Consider the following 18,933-nt stretch of genomic DNA (forward strand, 5'->3'; position numbering starts at 1 on the left):
GGTTCTGTATTTTATTTATTAATGCATTTTTAATAATGTATGGTTAATAAGGATCTATTTTAAGCTTACAAACAAATAAATTTTAGTTTTTAATATAGTACAGAAAAAAGTAATCTACATTTACGAATGCATGTACTGTAAATACAGTACATACTTGTGAATGTATATATTTTAATATGATTTTATGTGCTTTAAACATTTTTCTAGTGATATTACGACTTCAATATTTGTGGCGGACAGACGTAAAGTCGAATAAAATGACTTAAATTTGATTTTTATTTTTCCATATACTTTTTTGACAAACGACGTATAATCGGGAACAACGTAACTCGAAACAACGTAAGTTGAGGTATACCTGTATTGACAGAATGACAGTGCCAAAACTGGTTTACAAAATTTCGTTCTGGCAATTTCAATATTGAAGATGCACCACGTTCTGGATGGCCAGTTGAAGCCAATGAAAGCAAAATAAAGGTAGTGATAAAGCAAACTGCCAAATAACAACACGTGAAATCACTAAGAGATTAAATTTGTCTAATTGAACTGTTTATGATTACTTGAAACAAATTGGTTTCGTTTCAAAGCTTGATATATGGGTTCCACATGTTTTTAAAGAGAGATGCTCTTTGGTGGGATTTTAAGGAAATTTTTTTTTGGTGCTTTTACTAGACAATTTAACAATTGATTTGAAAGTAAACTGCCATTGAGTAAACAAACTGAGTAATATCATCAAACAGAAAAGGCAGTCAGAATTGATCAACAAAACAGGTGGTGTTTTACCACGATGATGTCAAATTTCACACAAGTTTTGGTAACTTGTCAGAAACTGTTATAACTTAGATGGGACATGCTATCACAACAATCATATTCTCCAGATCCAGCACACTCAGATTATTACTTGTTCTGGTCTATACAAATTTTTTTAACTGTAAGACATTTACTTGAAATGACAATGTCAAAAATCACTTGGATCAGTTTTTTGTAAGCAACGATCAAAACTTTTATGAATGTGAAATCATGCTACTACCAGAAACGATGACAACAGGTATTTGACCAAAATGGTCGATATATAATTCAATAAAATATTTATTTATTATAAAAATATTGTGTGTTTTTCAACGGAAAAAAAACGAAATTACTTTCCGAATAACCCAATATTTTAATACAATCCTAAAGTTGGTTCGAATGCAATTTGTATACGAATGATGGATACGATATTTTTCTCAGTGTAAATTTATTTCTTATCGTTTCACATCCCCAATAAGTGTAGGGGTATGGAAACTACTGCGAAATATAAAAACGATATGAGACCGATATAATCGATAAGATATTTACAGACACCGGTTTCATTTCAAATATTGGCTTCTATCTTGTAATTTACACATTAGAAATTTGGACAAACCGAAATGGTAAGGAATGCGGCCTGGCTTAAATCGGGTTCCGTATTGTGGAATAAAAATAATATAACGAACCGACTCCAAAGACATTATTTCTATTACTATTCTTACATAAGAAAGAAACAAAATGCAATTTCCTCTATAACTTTTGTTTAATTTCTTTATTATTGTCTGTGATGTAGCGATAATTTCAAAACGGTTTTCACCTTACTTCGTTTCGAAATATCGACGAAATTTACCAAGTGCAAACTTTTCTAATATAATAGCTTATTAGAGAAAAATAATAGGCCAGACGAATTCACAAAGAACATTACGTTGTTAAAAACAATAGCAGAAATCTAATACGACCGTTTGAACCTTTTTGACACTGTTATCGAGTATGAGATAATATTTTCGGCCAAAAAAACTTTAATTTTATTCCATCTTTATATATTAAATAAACGGTATTATTATTCGATTAATAATTCCACTTGAAACGTAGAGAAAATTTTACAAATTTATCGCAGAAAAAGTTATTTATTTACCACTCTCCATAGAGTTTAATAAATATTGGTTAATTAACGCAATATTTATTTTAAGTAAATAATAAAATTGAAAATTTTACGTATTAAGAAGTCACGAAGTTTCGGCGTCCTTCATTTAGTATTTTATTTTCTATTTTATTGATTTACGAGGATTTTATGTCCTCGTTTATAAAAATATAACAATAGTTTAATTAACGACTGAGAATAACAAAACGCATTAATATCTACTCGATCTTTTATAAACTAACCGAAACGAGTTAGCACAACTAATTGCTTCCAAATAATTTAATTATTGGGAGGAAAAAAATTCAAAATACAAGTTAAAAAGTGAATATGGAACATCCGTAGAAAAATTTTCTAAAATAATAAAACTCGAATTCTTCCTTTTCTTTTCTTTTGAAAATGTTGANATTAAATCAATTTAAAATTAAAACAATGTTTTTAAAAACTGTTTAAAGTAATTTGATCTACAATTTGAAAATTTAAAAGTTGTTTTGAAATTTATGTTATTTGTGTGCAGTGGTGACAGAACATTTTGGTACAATCTCTCATTGCTCTGACTACACAAAAGAAAAGTCCACCACAACAGACATCACCTTGTATATGGGAGCGTACTCTCTGCTTAATTGAAACTTTCACCCCAACAAACTAATACTTAATCATTAATATCGTAATTTAAAAAATTTTTAATTTTTGATTGAAACAAATAATTAATTTTCTTATAAAATGAAAAAGAATTGTTTTTAAGAAACTGAAATCATGACAAGATTTGCTCAATTTCCAGAAAATGCCCGATTTTTCCAATTCCAATTAATTGTCTCATCACTATTAATTAGTATTTTGATTATCAAAAATTATATTGTATATTAAAACAAAAATAACTTATACAATTATTCAATGTAATGATTATCTCATTACTAACAATAGGGTCTACATTTTTGCAATTGTGATTTACCAACTAAAGCTAAGCCTTTATTGTATTTATTTTCCTTTTTTTTTTTATGTAATCTCTGTGGTTGGTGAGGAATGTCTGTAGTTTAATATGACAAATTAATCCTTAGCAATTAGTATAAGGGTAAAAAAAATATCACTTACTGCATTTACTTATTATCTTAAAAATGTATTTTAATATCTGAGTTGCTTCTGTTTGTTGATCAACCTGTAAACATTAGAATTAATCAGAATATAATAAACAAATTATAGATTACTTTCCATATACTATAAATAAAGAAATTATAATAACTGGAACCAAATAAATGATTCCAGTAGTATGTGAATCCCCCTACACTACTTTATCAATATACAACAATTAGTGAATAACTCTAAAATCAAAGTTTTCTTCTGTAAATTATCACAATTAATCACACTTTAAATATTTTCAACCTTTTATAACAATTAAGAATCATTTATATAAATGTGTTGATAAATAAACTAAGGATTTAAATAAAATTTTTAAATTATGTATTTTGTTGCTTTATGCCTGTTGATAAAATTGCAGAAACACACATTAATAGAGCACTCATAGAATTTTAGAAGTAATAAACAATTATTGTTCAAATTATTGCTTGCAATTTTGGTGAACACACATTTTTATGGAAGAAAATGTCTTATGTATTGTCGTGTTATACATATTGTATTTTAAATACAATGAATCTTAAAATCAGTATAGTTTATAACTTAATAATACTTATCATCTGCACATCGGATTTAACTAAATATCACGTACCTTAGAAAAAACCTTTAACCGATGCGAAGTAAAAATTTAATGGTACAAACGTTTGTACCATTAAATTTTTACTTCGCATCGGTTAAAGGTTTTTTCTAAGGTACGTGATATTTAGTTAAATCCGATGTGCAGATGATAAGTATTATTAAGTTATAAACTATACTGATTTTAAGATTCATTGTATTTAAAATACAATATGTATAACACGACAATACATAAGACATTTTCTTCCATAAAAATGTGTGTTCACCAAAATTGCAAGCAATAATTTGAACAATAATTGTTTATTACTTCTAAAATTCTATGAGTGCTCTATTAATGTGTGTTTCTGCAATTTTATCAACAGGCATAAAGCAACAAAATACATAATTTAAAAATTTTATTTAAATCCTTAGTTTATTTATCAACACATTTATATAAATGATTCTTAATTGTTATAAAAGGTTGAAAATATTTAAAGTGTGATTAATTGTGATAATTTACAGAAGAAAACTTTGATTTTAGAGTTATTCACTAATTGTTGTATATTGATAAAGTAGTGTAGGGGGATTCACATACTACTGGAATCATTTATTTGGTTCCAGTTATTATAATTTCTTTATTTATAGTATATGGAAAGTAATCTATAATTTGTTTATTATATTCTGATTAATTCTAATGTTTACAGGTTGATCAACAAACAGAAGCAACTCAGATATTAAAATACATTTTTAAGATAATAAGTAAATGCAGTAAGTGATATTTTTTTTACCCTTATACTAATTGCTAAGGATTAATTTGTCATATTAAACTACAGACATTCCTCACCAACCACAGAGATTACATAAAAAAAAAAAGGAAAATAAATACAATAAAGGCTTAGCTTTAGTTGGTAAATCACAATTGCAAAAATGTAGACCCTATTGTTAGTAATGAGATAATCATTACATTGAATAATTGTATAAGTTATTTTTGTTTTAATATACAATATAATTTTTGATAATCAAAATACTAATTAATAGTGATGAGACAATTAATTGGAATTGGAAAAATCGGGCATTTTCTGGAAATTGAGCAAATCTTGTCATGATTTCAGTTTCTTAAAAACAATTCTTTTTCATTTTATAAGAAAATTAATTATTTGTTTCAATCAAAAATTAAAAATTTTTTAAATTACGATATTAATGATTAAGTATTAGTTTGTTGGGGTGAAAGTTTCAATTAAGCAGAGAGTACGCTCCCATATACAAGGTGATGTCTGTTGTGGTGGACTTTTCTTTTGTGTAGTCAGAGCAATGAGAGATTGTACCAAAATGTTCTGTCACCACTGCACACAAATAACATAAATTTCAAAACAACTTTTAAATTTTCAAATTGTAGATCAAATTACTTTAAACAGTTTTTAAAAACATTGTTTTAATTTTAAATTGATTTAATTTTAATTAATTTTGGTTTCAAGGCCAGAGTTTTAATTATTACTTTTAANTCTTTAAAAGTAATTTTTTAATTGAAATATAATTTTTTCATATTCCATAGATTCTTTTAGTTAGATAAATTTGTTGGCATTCAGAAAAAGAATTTTATTCAAATCATATATATGTGTTTGTGTAGTGTGATGCAAGTTATTTGTACTTCAATCATTTTAATGACAATTTTGAACTTGAAATATTTAATGATAATGATAACAAATTATATTGTTCATCAAAATGAGCTATTCCCAAATCCAAATACAGTAGACTCACAATTATCTGAATTAATGCAGCAGGAAAAAGCTTTATAACATAAAGATTGAAGATAGGACATTTCCTGTGTAGTCAGGCACCTCAGTGCATCTCATATGTGATTTGTTTTTAGCTGTAAATTTTACAGTACATGTAATAACTAAATTAATTTGATTTGTAACGTTTTAATACAAAATTTTTAGCAAAAATAAGTCAATATGTATGCAATTACTATGATCTGTTGAATAACCATATGTTTTATGAAACATTTACAATCACATTTTTACAGTGTTATTTAATAATAATGTACAGTAATAAAAAGTACAAAGTAATGATAAAAATCTTCTTTTTTTAATATTTTTTTTTTAAATAAAACAAAATTATTTGGCTAATTGAGTCAGATAAGTCTACTGTATCACCTTCATTTATATTGATGCTTGGTATCAAGGAGTGGTGCTACTATCATTCAGAATCATATTTTATTGTGATTAATTTAATTATAATGTATAGTTTTTTATTATATAAATATAAAATATTGCATGTCAATAAACTTCATAAATATCCTGTTTTGTTATTCTACATTTAACTTGCATGTGTGTTAAAGATGGCTTAAAGTAAGACTAGAAACATTTTGAAATAAATAAATTTGGTGTCCAAGTAGTAGTTGTTTCTTGATTATGTGAAACTTGGAATCATAATACTTTCATGATACATTTTGTTGAAAAGATGCTTTGTAGAATTTCCAATTTGCATGATATGTTTTTTAGTGCTTTCATATATCAAAATTTCTTAATTGTAAAATATTTGTAGCCAAATTCAAAAGTAAAAATAAATTAAGAAATAATATATATATGTCTTTTAATTAAAAAATGATTTTTTTAATTAATTAAATGAAGCAAAATATAAATTGCATTTATGATTTTGTAATGTAGAATGGTTTGTTTTAGAATAAACTACATTTTACTTTGTTTTGGAAATTCTGAAAAATAGTAGCAATGATTTTCAGGAAATGATCCTTTACTGGTGTTAAAAAAACAGTGTAAACTGAGATTGGTATGCAAAAGTTTAATACTTATACTAAGAACTTTAATGTTTCAACAAATTTTCTTATTTCAAAGTAATGTTAATGGTAAAAATGTACAATTATACGAACAAAATTTTTAAGTATAAAATTACATAGCATATAAGTGTCATATGAATTTAAAATGTCTTCCACAGGACACACTGTAATTTTCTGTAACAATGTAATTTTTTAGTTATGATTTAACTTTTAGATAAGATTGACGTTTGTTCTAAATTTAATATTTTATAACACAAAAAATGTTGAATGTAAAAGAAACAGCACCATCACCTAATAATTAAATGTTAAAACATTAAACTAAAATAATTTTTGAGTGTCTTTATTTCTGTTATTAACTTTCTAAGTTTGTAGAATATTCCCAAACATTAGTTGTAAAACGTTTTGAAATAAAATACTAAGTTCACTTACTATCATTCAAGGCTATGCACATGGCTTTTGTGGGTTTAATTCCTCATTTGGAAGAATTAAAGAGTATATTGTATATAACATTGTTTTGTACTCATTAAGTTCTTCCTTAGTCTACTGTAGTGTTACTTCATAAACTGTCACTAAAAAAACAATGGGGGTATTTTTAAAACTCCACACACTTAAAATCCTGCACCAGGACCTGTTACAATATTTAATTCTTTCCATAATGTTAAAACTGTTCTGAATATATAAAATATGGTTTGATAAAATATATTTCAAATTAGATTTATTTATTTTAAATTAAATTTCTAAACATTTATTGTTAATTCTAGAAATTCTACTATGTTCTTTTTTTATTTGAATGTAATGTTTAATAAATTGTTGTCTTTTTTATATTTGAATATTGCTATTATTTGTAATATACAAATATGTGTTAAATGATTGTTGTTTATTATTATGATAAAAATCCTATTGGGTTGTTTGGAAAGTAAGTTTGTTTTTTTTTTTTACCACTAGACGGATTAGTCGTATTTTTTCCGCCATTTTCATTCTAAACTGTATTATCATTATATATTTTGACAGCTAGCATTTTAAGGCTTATTTGTAAAAAATTTTGTTTGATTTTGTGCAATTGTTTATTTTTTGTGTCCTATCAAATATGGAAGATCGAAAGCAGCATTTTTGGCATATTTTGCTCTTTTATTACCGAAAAGNGAAGCGATGATCAGATGGTAAATGAGAAGATGCATTTCTTTTTTATGCTTCTTGTAATCAGTATACCTCTTAAATGCTTTAATTACATCATATTTAACAGTAAATAAAATTTGATAAGTGATGTGAGACCAACAATCATCATCATCATTACAAGTTTGCCAATTTTTGAATTCATTCACTTGAACCACAAATGTCTAGACAGACTCATCTTGAAAAATCAATTTTTTAAAATTCAAAATAGCAGTAAACTTAGTGTGAACAAGAATATTTTTTCAGAATCGTGCAAATCATATTTGAAAATTTAATGTATTACACCATCATCTATGAATCATTTCAAAAACTGTCATAATTACAATGAGAAAATTATCATTAAAAATAAACAAATTTTTTGCTTTATACAGACACACTACGGTGACATTTTTCAAACACTTGGCAGATTATTCATCTCTTTATTCAGCCAACTGAATAAAGAGATGAATAATCTGCCAAGTGTTTTGAAAAATGTCACTGTAGTGTGTCTGTATAAAGCAATGTAAACTACAACACGGTTTCATCAGAATCAAATAAACATAAATATTAAAATAATTTTGTATACAGTAATACCTCGACTTACACGAACCCGGAGTTACTCAATTTTCAAATCTTGTCAATTCGTCTTTTGTTTGAGTGCCATGCAACTCCCTCCACACTATTGTTCGGCTTACATGTTCGGACGTGTCGTGTGGAATCGATATATAGCTACAATTTATTTTGTGTTATTTATTTCTGTGTTTGTTATATCTACAGAGACTTGAGAGACTCTACTATGTCATCCAAATGAAGTAGAACTGATTCTTCTGCATCAAACAAAAAAAGAAAAACTTTAATAATGTTAACTTTACATTCCAAAGATAAAGACTTCGATACAAAAATGAAAATTTATGAATTGGCAAAGTTTGATCTACTGGAATCGACGGTCAGAACAATTATAAAAAGGTAAAGAAAAAATTCTCGAAGCCGTGAAAAATGCTCAATCTTTAAATTCAAGCATCATTTGTAAATGTCACGATATTATCACTGAGATGGAAACAATGTTAAAATTATGGCGTGATAATCAAGTAAATGTGAAAAATTGTATAGTAATATAATATGTAATACATGTGTATTATCTAAGATTTTATTAAACATTTTTTTCTAAATTATTGTTTAGTCTCCAGTCCCAATTAAAAATTATTTGTATGTATTTATATGCGAAATTATACCCCGACTTACACAAATTTGACTTACATGGTTATAGCTCGGTCCCACCTATCGCATAAGTTTGGGGTATTACTGTAATAATATTTTTTCAATCAAAATATTATTTTATTTATATTTTAAACTGTTTTGATGATCACCAGCCTTGATTTGAAACTCATCAATGTTAACTAACTTATAACTTAAATAAAATCTTAAAAATTTTAAAAGCAGGAAAATTTATACAAAAAAACAAAAATTAATGAAAATACTGAAAAATTAAAATAAATTTAAATTTGATTATCTTGTGTACAAAACAACACAAACAATTTCCATAGTTATGTTGCAAAAGAAAACAGTTTTAATTACAATTTTTTAAATTAATTGAGAGTCAAAAACTGCAGACAAAATTAAATAAAATAAAAATTATTAAAAGTAATAATTAAAACTCTGGCCTTGAAACCAAAATTAATTAAAATTAAATCAATTTAAAATTAAAACAATGTTTTTAAAAACTGTTTAAAGTAATTTGATCTACAATTTGAAAATTTAAAAGTTGTTTTGAAATTTATGTTATTTGTGTGCAGTGGTGACAGAACATTTTGGTACAATCTCTCATTGCTCTGACTACACAAAAGAAAAGTCCACCACAACAGACATCACCTTGTATATGGGAGCGTACTCTCTGCTTAATTGAAACTTTCACCCCAACAAACTAATACTTAATCATTAATATCGTAATTTAAAAAATTTTTAATTTTTGATTGAAACAAATAATTAATTTTCTTATAAAATGAAAAAGAATTGTTTTTAAGAAACTGAAATCATGACAAGATTTGCTCAATTTCCAGAAAATGCCCGATTTTTCCAATTCCAATTAATTGTCTCATCACTATTAATTAGTATTTTGATTATCAAAAATTATATTGTATATTAAAACAAAAATAACTTATACAATTATTCAATGTAATGATTATCTCATTACTAACAATAGGGTCTACATTTTTGCAATTGTGATTTACCAACTAAAGCTAAGCCTTTATTGTATTTATTTTCCTTTTTTTTTTTATGTAATCTCTGTGGTTGGTGAGGAATGTCTGTAGTTTAATATGACAAATTAATCCTTAGCAATTAGTATAAGGGTAAAAAAAATATCACTTACTGCATTTACTTATTATCTTAAAAATGTATTTTAATATCTGAGTTGCTTCTGTTTGTTGATCAACCTGTAAACATTAGAATTAATCAGAATATAATAAACAAATTATAGATTACTTTCCATATACTATAAATAAAGAAATTATAATAACTGGAACCAAATAAATGATTCCAGTAGTATGTGAATCCCCCTACACTACTTTATCAATATACAACAATTAGTGAATAACTCTAAAATCAAAGTTTTCTTCTGTAAATTATCACAATTAATCACACTTTAAATATTTTCAACCTTTTATAACAATTAAGAATCATTTATATAAATGTGTTGATAAATAAACTAAGGATTTAAATAAAATTTTTAAATTATGTATTTTGTTGCTTTATGCCTGTTGATAAAATTGCAGAAACACACATTAATAGAGCACTCATAGAATTTTAGAAGTAATAAACAATTATTGTTCAAATTATTGCTTGCAATTTTGGTGAACACACATTTTTATGGAAGAAAATGTCTTATGTATTGTCGTGTTATACATATTGTATTTTAAATACAATGAATCTTAAAATCAGTATAGTTTATAACTTAATAATACTTATCATCTGCACATCGGATTTAACTAAATATCACGTACCTTAGAAAAAACCTTTAACCGATGCGAAGTAAAAATTTAATGGTACAAACGTTTGTACCATTAAATTTTTACTTCGCATCGGTTAAAGGTTTTTTCTAAGGTACGTGATATTTAGTTAAATCCGATGTGCAGATGATAAGTATTATTAAGTTATAAACTATACTGATTTTAAGATTCATTGTATTTAAAATACAATATGTATAACACGACAATACATAAGACATTTTCTTCCATAAAAATGTGTGTTCACCAAAATTGCAAGCAATAATTTGAACAATAATTGTTTATTACTTCTAAAATTCTATGAGTGCTCTATTAATGTGTGTTTCTGCAATTTTATCAACAGGCATAAAGCAACAAAATACATAATTTAAAAATTTTATTTAAATCCTTAGTTTATTTATCAACACATTTATATAAATGATTCTTAATTGTTATAAAAGGTTGAAAATATTTAAAGTGTGATTAATTGTGATAATTTACAGAAGAAAACTTTGATTTTAGAGTTATTCACTAATTGTTGTATATTGATAAAGTAGTGTAGGGGGATTCACATACTACTGGAATCATTTATTTGGTTCCAGTTATTATAATTTCTTTATTTATAGTATATGGAAAGTAATCTATAATTTGTTTATTATATTCTGATTAATTCTAATGTTTACAGGTTGATCAACAAACAGAAGCAACTCAGATATTAAAATACATTTTTAAGATAATAAGTAAATGCAGTAAGTGATATTTTTTTTACCCTTATACTAATTGCTAAGGATTAATTTGTCATATTAAACTACAGACATTCCTCACCAACCACAGAGATTACATAAAAAAAAAAAAGGAAAATAAATACAATAAAGGCTTAGCTTTAGTTGGTAAATCACAATTGCAAAAATGTAGACCCTATTGTTAGTAATGAGATAATCATTACATTGAATAATTGTATAAGTTATTTTTGTTTTAATATACAATATAATTTTTGATAATCAAAATACTAATTAATAGTGATGAGACAATTAATTGGAATTGGAAAAATCGGGCATTTTCTGGAAATTGAGCAAATCTTGTCATGATTTCAGTTTCTTAAAAACAATTCTTTTTCATTTTATAAGAAAATTAATTATTTGTTTCAATCAAAAATTAAAAATTTTTTAAATTACGATATTAATGATTAAGTATTAGTTTGTTGGGGTGAAAGTTTCAATTAAGCAGAGAGTACGCTCCCATATACAAGGTGATGTCTGTTGTGGTGGACTTTTCTTTTGTGTAGTCAGAGCAATGAGAGATTGTACCAAAATGTTCTGTCACCACTGCACACAAATAACATAAATTTCAAAACAACTTTTAAATTTTCAAATTGTAGATCAAATTACTTTAAACAGTTTTTAAAAACATTGTTTTAATTTTAAATTGATTTAATTTTAATTAATTTTGGTTTCAAGGCCAGAGTTTTAATTATTACTTTTAATAATTTTTATTTTATTTAATTTTGTCTGCAGTTTTTGACTCTCAATTAATTTAAAAAATTGTAATTAAAACTGTTTTCTTTTGCAACATAACTATGGAAATTGTTTGTGTTGTTTTGTACACAAGATAATCAAATTTAAATTTATTTTAATTTTTCAGTATTTTCATTAATTTTTGTTTTTTTGTATAAATTTTCCTGCTTTTAAAATTTTTAAGATTTTATTTAAGTTATAAGTTAGTTAACATTGATGAGTTTCAAATCAAGGCTGGTGATCATCAAAACAGTTTAAAATATAAATAAAATAATATTTTGATTGAAAAAATATTATTACAGTAATACCCCAAACTTATGCGATAGGTGGGACCGAGCTATAACCATGTAAGTCAAATTTGTGTAAGTCGGGGTATAATTTCGCATATAAATACATACAAATAATTTTTAATTGGGACTGGAGACTAAACAATAATTTAGAAAAAAATGTTTAATAAAATCTTAGATAATACACATGTATTACATATTATATTACTATACAATTTTTCACATTTACTTGATTATCGCACCATAATTTTAACATTGTTTCCATCTCAGTGATAATATCGTGACATTTACAAATGATGCTTGAATTTAAAGATTGAGCATTTTTCACGGCTTCGAGAATTTTTTCTTTACCTTTTTATAATTGTTCTGACCGTCGATTCCAGTAGATCAAACTTTGCCAATTCATAAATTTTCATTTTTGTATCGAAGTCTTTATCTTTGGAATGTAAAGTTAACATTATTAAAGTTTTTCTTTTTTTGTTTGATGCAGAAGAATCAGTTCTACTTCATTTGGATGACATAGTAGAGTCTCTCAAGTCTCTGTAGATATAACAAACACAGAAATAAATAACACAAAATAAATTGTAGCTATATATCGATTCCACACGACACGTCCGAACATGTAAGCCGAACAATAGTGTGGAGGGAGTTGCATGGCACTCAAACAAAAGACGAATTGACAAGATTTGAAAATTGAGTAACTCCGGGTTCGTGTAAGTCGAGGTATTACTGTATACAAAATTATTTTAATATTTATGTTTATTTGATTCTGATGAAACCGTGTTGTAGTTTACATTGCTTTATACAGACACACTACAGTGACATTTTTCAAAACACTTGGCAGATTATTCATCTCTTTATTCAGTTGGCTGAATAAAGAGATGAATAATCTGCCAAGTGTTTGAAAAATGTCACCGTAGTGTGTCTGTATAAAGCAAAAAATTTGTTTATTTTTAATGATAATTTTCTCATTGTAATTATGACAGTTTTTGAAATGATTCATAGATGATGGTGTAATACATTAAATTTTCAAATATGATTTGCACGATTCTGAAAAAATATTCTTGTTCACACTAAGTTTACTGCTATTTTGAATTTTAAAAAATTGATTTTTCAAGATGAGTCTGTCTAGACATTTGTGGTTCAAGTGAATGAATTCAAAAATTGGCAAACTTGTAATGATGATGATGATTGTTGGTCTCACATCACTTATCAAATTTTATTTACTGTTAAATATGATGTAATTAAAGCATTTAAGAGGTATACTGATTACAAGAAGCATAAAAAAGAAATGCATCTTCTCATTTACCATCTGATCATCGCTTCAGCTAACAAAGCAGTTTCCAAAGATGGTGACCCCAGATGACACAATGGGATAGTTCTTTGACTAAAAGAGAATAGGTGTAATTTCTTTTAATATTACAACACTACCCTTAATGTTATCAGAAATAAGATTAGAAATTTATTTTGTAGTACACAATAAAAACATGCTTAGCCACATACAGTATAAATGGATAATTTCAGGTCTCTTTCAAAAGATTCTGGATTTTCCATTCTTATGCTTGATGTTTATTAATCTATGTATTGTGCTCATAATGTAAAGGTTAATTTTTCTAAACTAAAATAAACTTTAGAAAGTATTCAAAAGAATTTGACTCTGGAGAAATTTTGGTATCATCCCATTGCTACTAATTAATAATACATTGTTAGAAATTTTTTTATAATACACAAGTACACATTGAGAATTGTTTTGATTTCATATATACATATAGGGTGTCTCGGTTAAACGTTTTGGAACTTCTAAGAGGGGTAGAGTGCATCCTTTTTCATAAAATGTATTTGTAGTTTTTTTATTATTGGTTATTGTCATCATTTTTGCAATATAAGTTAATACAGTAGAGCGTCGATTATCCGAATCAGTTGGGGACTGGGGTTGTTTGGAAGATTGATGTTTCATATAACCGATTATGTACGAAAAAATATATTAATTTATCCCATCTTGACATTTTTCTCTGTTGCATGTCGCTTTGCGTTGAATTTTCATCGATGTTAAGCCTAACAAAGACTATTGTATCGTTAAAAATTATTTTTTTATCTTGTACAAACAAAATAAATATATTGAAAAATATAAAAACAATAAAAAATTATACTTTAGAAGTTAATTTAGTATCAAAAACGCAAAATATTTGAGTAGCCCAAGACATAGCCAAAGATTGCAGCGCCTGGCGAAAATTTAAATTTGCCGACTGGAATTCTTTAGGATGATTGACTTTCGGATAATTGACGCTCTACTGTATTAATATTTTATTTTTACAATAATAGGATCAGAATATAGTGTGAGAGCCGACGGGGTGGAGCGTCGAACTTCTCCCGACTTACCGGCGGCTCTTGTTAGATATGACTGTTTAGGATGGCTAATGTGAGTGGGGAGGCACATGAATAAGAATAGTGTTCAACCTGTAAATAATTACACAGGTTGAACACTATGAACATATTTAATTAACTAACTTATACAAACAAATACAAATCAAAAAGGTTACAATAATTCCGTCTAATAAGACTTTAACTAACTACTTAAGATCTAATTCTAACGACATAATATTGTCGAATCTTACACTATGTTCGAGAGAGTGTTGAGGAATGAAAGAGAGAGTATCAAAATGGGGTTAGTTGCTTAACTCATGGATTCCTGCTCTTGTTGTATGGGAAATTGGTAAAACACTCTTGGATTGGCGGGTCCCAAATTGTAGTCTCCCTTGGATGGCGGTATGGAGCATCGGACAGTACAGCGGTATGGGTGTCCCTTGATGTCCACTCTTCTGGGTGTATGCCAGCTGTCCGTTTTGGCTGTCTGCTGCTGAGGTGTCCACCTGGAGGTGTCCTCTTTGGCTGTCCGCACCCTGGCTGCCTTCGGCTGTCTCCCCAGAGGTGCAAGTGCCACCCCTTTTTATACACGTCCCGGAGGGGGAATCATTGGGGGAAAATTGATACAATCGCATGTAACTCTTGACTTGTGTCACGAGCTGTTTACGTTATTCTGACAGGTTCATCGAACGGTTCTTTTGATTTATTATGTTTTCTACTCGTTACTTGTGATGGGAAAGTCTCACACCAGTTGTCAAACTTCATAAATTAATTGCTGCAGGTAGCTAAGTTCTGAACATCTGCATGGCCACCTGAATGATAATTGTGAGTCATCCTGTTACTCTCTATCATGTAACAGGTGGAGATTTTCTCTTCAATTGGCTACTGATTTGTACATTATAATGAAGGTGGAACTGAATAATCTCCTGTTGTGAGGGGAGAACTGCCAAAGATGTTTAGGTCACCTTTGAAGTGATGCGGTACACTTATATGTCAAAAGGTCTAACTTTTACTTCATTGATGGGGGGAAAAAGAGAAATAATAATAAAAATTTACCAATGTGTGAAAATTTACACAGGAGTCCGAATTCTCACAATAGTTTAGACCACAGTGAGTGATAGCAAAAGATAGTAGCATAAAAATCAGTTAGACCATGTTTGGAGTTAAACTTTCCTTATCATTGTCATAATTCGTTTGAATTTAGCAAGCAAACTTCATTTATTTGATCAGTGTAGTTGTAATTGATTTCCAGTAGAATTCCTTTTTTTTTCTTTTTTTTAAATCATAGTGATATTTATTGAAAATAGTAGTTTAAAAAGTTTGTAGTAATTAAAAAAAACCTGAGACAGTTTTGTGAAAAGAACTTGTTGGTTATGGTCATATTTTGACTCAATAATTTGTATTGGTAATGAGACTATTTCATGTAGCCTTTTTAGTTACTCGTATAAAATCTTTTTTGAGCTACTTCAGTTCATCATTGGATACACTTTAAACTTTTGGAAAAGCTTTCATTAAATATATATTTTAAAAAATTAGATTAGTTTAACATAAAAATGTTTAGTCAATGTATACAACATTGTACACATGAATAAATGTATAATTTTGTTAAATTTGAATTAAACTTTTCATATTTGTACATAATTTAATAGAAACATCCTAACTACAATTTTTTGCTTGTAAATGCAAATAACTACAATGGATGATCAGTTAACGAACATAATCTGTTCCAAGACTTTGTTTGCTATCCGAATTGTTCGTTAACCGATTATCGATTTACCATAGGTTTTAATGGGAATTTAATTAATTCATTCTGGAGACCCCTAAAAATAAAAAAATATATACTTTCTTACTATGTTTATTTATGTAATAATAAAAATATTATGTATTATGTAATAANTTTTCGTGGGAAAAAAAACACTTTGAACAACCCAATAAGCAAAAGCTGTGACTTTATGACAATTGCATTTCCATTAAAAATGGAGATGGCAAATTTTATTTGCATAAATTCATTAGTTCATTATGCATTAGTATTAAGGTGAGAAACATCTAACTCTGTAAATCAATAACAGGCAATTGAAGAATAACACAGGTCTGCAAAAAAAATTTTTTTTTCATCTGCATAGGACTTTTTTGCTGAATTATGTTTTAAAGATCAGAGATTCTAAAAATGACTTCCGTAACATCCCATGATGTATAGGTTTTTTGCAAAATAAAAACAAATATTTATTATCTTATATATCTTATTTATTACAACGAACTAAATATTTTATATTTTCTTACAACTAATCAAAAAATTGTTTGATACTTACATACAATTTTAGGTCTGCTCTATTTTCTTACGACACCTTTTCTTCTCTTTCATGCTTCTCTGAACTTGTTTCTGATTTCCTTCTCTGGTTTCTCGATTGAGCATCCAACAGTAGTCAGCTAACATATTGACATCCCATTTTCCTTAGTAACATCTCTCAATATCACAGACATCCTGGTGAAATCTTTTACCCTGTTCTTCACTGTAGGCTCCCTTTGGGAAAATAGTCAATATGGGAGTGTAAGAAATAAACTTTTAAGCTCATTTTGCATCCTCGAGCTTCATATGCTGCCAACATGCATTGTACATTAGTTTTGTAGTCAGGGTCCTTAGTATTCCTTAAAAACTTACGCACTACATTCTTGAAAGGGTTCCATGCTTCTTTTTCCTTTTCTTCCATTGTTTCCAAAAAGAGGGGATCAGATTAAGGGGATGTTGACTTTTTACTATGTATTCATCACAAACATAACAGAAGTTGTTGGGAGAAATTACACACCCTCTGCGAGCCATATTCCAGAAATAAAAATACAAGCACAGTAGCATTCGAATGCTACTGTGCTTGTTCGTGTGGCATTAGATGGCCAGCAAGATACTGAACTTATTTAGCTTGTTGAAACATGATCTAATCCAACAGCAGGTTGTTTATATTTATTCCTAGTATCCCAGATAACATGTTGAAACATGCTCAATCTTACCAGTAAAATTACTCACTATCAACTTTTAACCTGTTTCTACACGATCATGCGACCTTCCTCCTAACGCTAAAACTACTTAACTCACCTCCCCCTATAATGGAAATTCCTATAACGTAGCGAAAAAATTGTAGCAATATTCGTATAAAGGAACTCCTAAAACATCGTCGCTGACTCGTGTCGCGACAAGATTGATGGAATCTGGTCCAATAGTGGATGAGCAGCTGAACTACTTTCCTCCGCCCTGTGCCATGCTATGGATTGTTTAGGTGGCTAAATAGAGTTTGCTATCGTCTGTACAGTATTATATATAAATTATATATAAATTAGGTACTGTATATATAATTATATATTAACTTAATTTATTGTAACTATATTATAATTATATATATAATCTCAGCCGTCTAGCGCCACGCAACGGAGAGTTAACGATTAACGTGGAACGTATCTAAGCGTTATAGGGGGGTCTACTATACTCTCTTCAACCATTAACATTTTTTATTTATTTATTGCCAAGTCCAGCTATAATTGATAGAATTAATGTCTTTGTTTTAAGGCCATTTTCTAAATAAAAAAAGAATACTAAATTTTAAGTTAACTAGGAATTTTACACTAAATACAAACAAAAAACTTGAGTGTAACAAAAAAAATTGACAAGTTGGAATTTTTTTTTACCAAGTTGAAATCTATAAGAAAATGTATGAAAATCATATGCAGTTTTTTTACTTGCAGACCTGTGTAATCAAACTTACAATGAACTGTAATGTTTCTATGTATCATAAAAATGTTATTTATAAGGCTTGTAAAATTTTTTACAAGTAATACAGTATAGTAAAAAAAGTTATAAACTAAATATCACGTACCTTAGAAAAAACCTTTAACCGATGCGAAGTAAAAATTTAATGGTACAAACGTTTGTACCATTAAATTTTTACTTCGCATCGGTTAAAGGTTTTTTCTAAGGTACGTGATATTTAGTTTATAACTTTTTTTACTATACTGTATTACTTGTAAAAAATTTTACAAGCCTTATAAATAACATTTTTATGATACATAGAAACATTACAGTTCATTGTAAGTTTGATTACACAGGTCTGCAAGTAAAAAAACTGCATATGATTTTCATACATTTTCTTATAGATTTCAACTTGGTAAAAAAAAAAAAAATTAATGGTTGAAGAGAGTAGTGGTAGGGGGAGGTGGGTTAAGTAGTTTTAGCGTTAGGAGG

General features: G+C 27.5%; 1 protein-coding gene across 5 annotated transcripts in view; it reads left to right on the forward strand.

Moving 5' to 3' along the window:
* The window catches only part of LOC111632473 (poly(A) RNA polymerase GLD2-like), a 91,452-nt gene that overhangs the window by 40,748 nt on the left and 31,771 nt on the right, over positions 1 to 18,933 (forward strand). For 4 of the 5 annotated variants that reach the window (XM_023376890.1, XM_023376893.1, XM_023376892.1 and 1 more), the window contains one exon: positions 4,315 to 4,378. In XM_023376890.1, coding sequence (XP_023232658.1) covers positions 4,315 to 4,378 — 64 coding nt within the window. Of the gene's footprint in view, positions 1 to 4,314; positions 4,379 to 11,225; positions 11,290 to 18,933 lie in introns of all 5 variants that reach the window. The other variant, XM_023376891.1, reaches the window with a different exon arrangement.

The sequence above is a fragment of the Centruroides sculpturatus genome, unplaced genomic scaffold (assembly GCF_000671375.1).
Source record: "Centruroides sculpturatus isolate CEXI.00-Female unplaced genomic scaffold, Cexi_2.0 scaffold661, whole genome shotgun sequence".
Classification (NCBI taxonomy): domain Eukaryota; kingdom Metazoa; phylum Arthropoda; class Arachnida; order Scorpiones; family Buthidae; genus Centruroides; species Centruroides sculpturatus.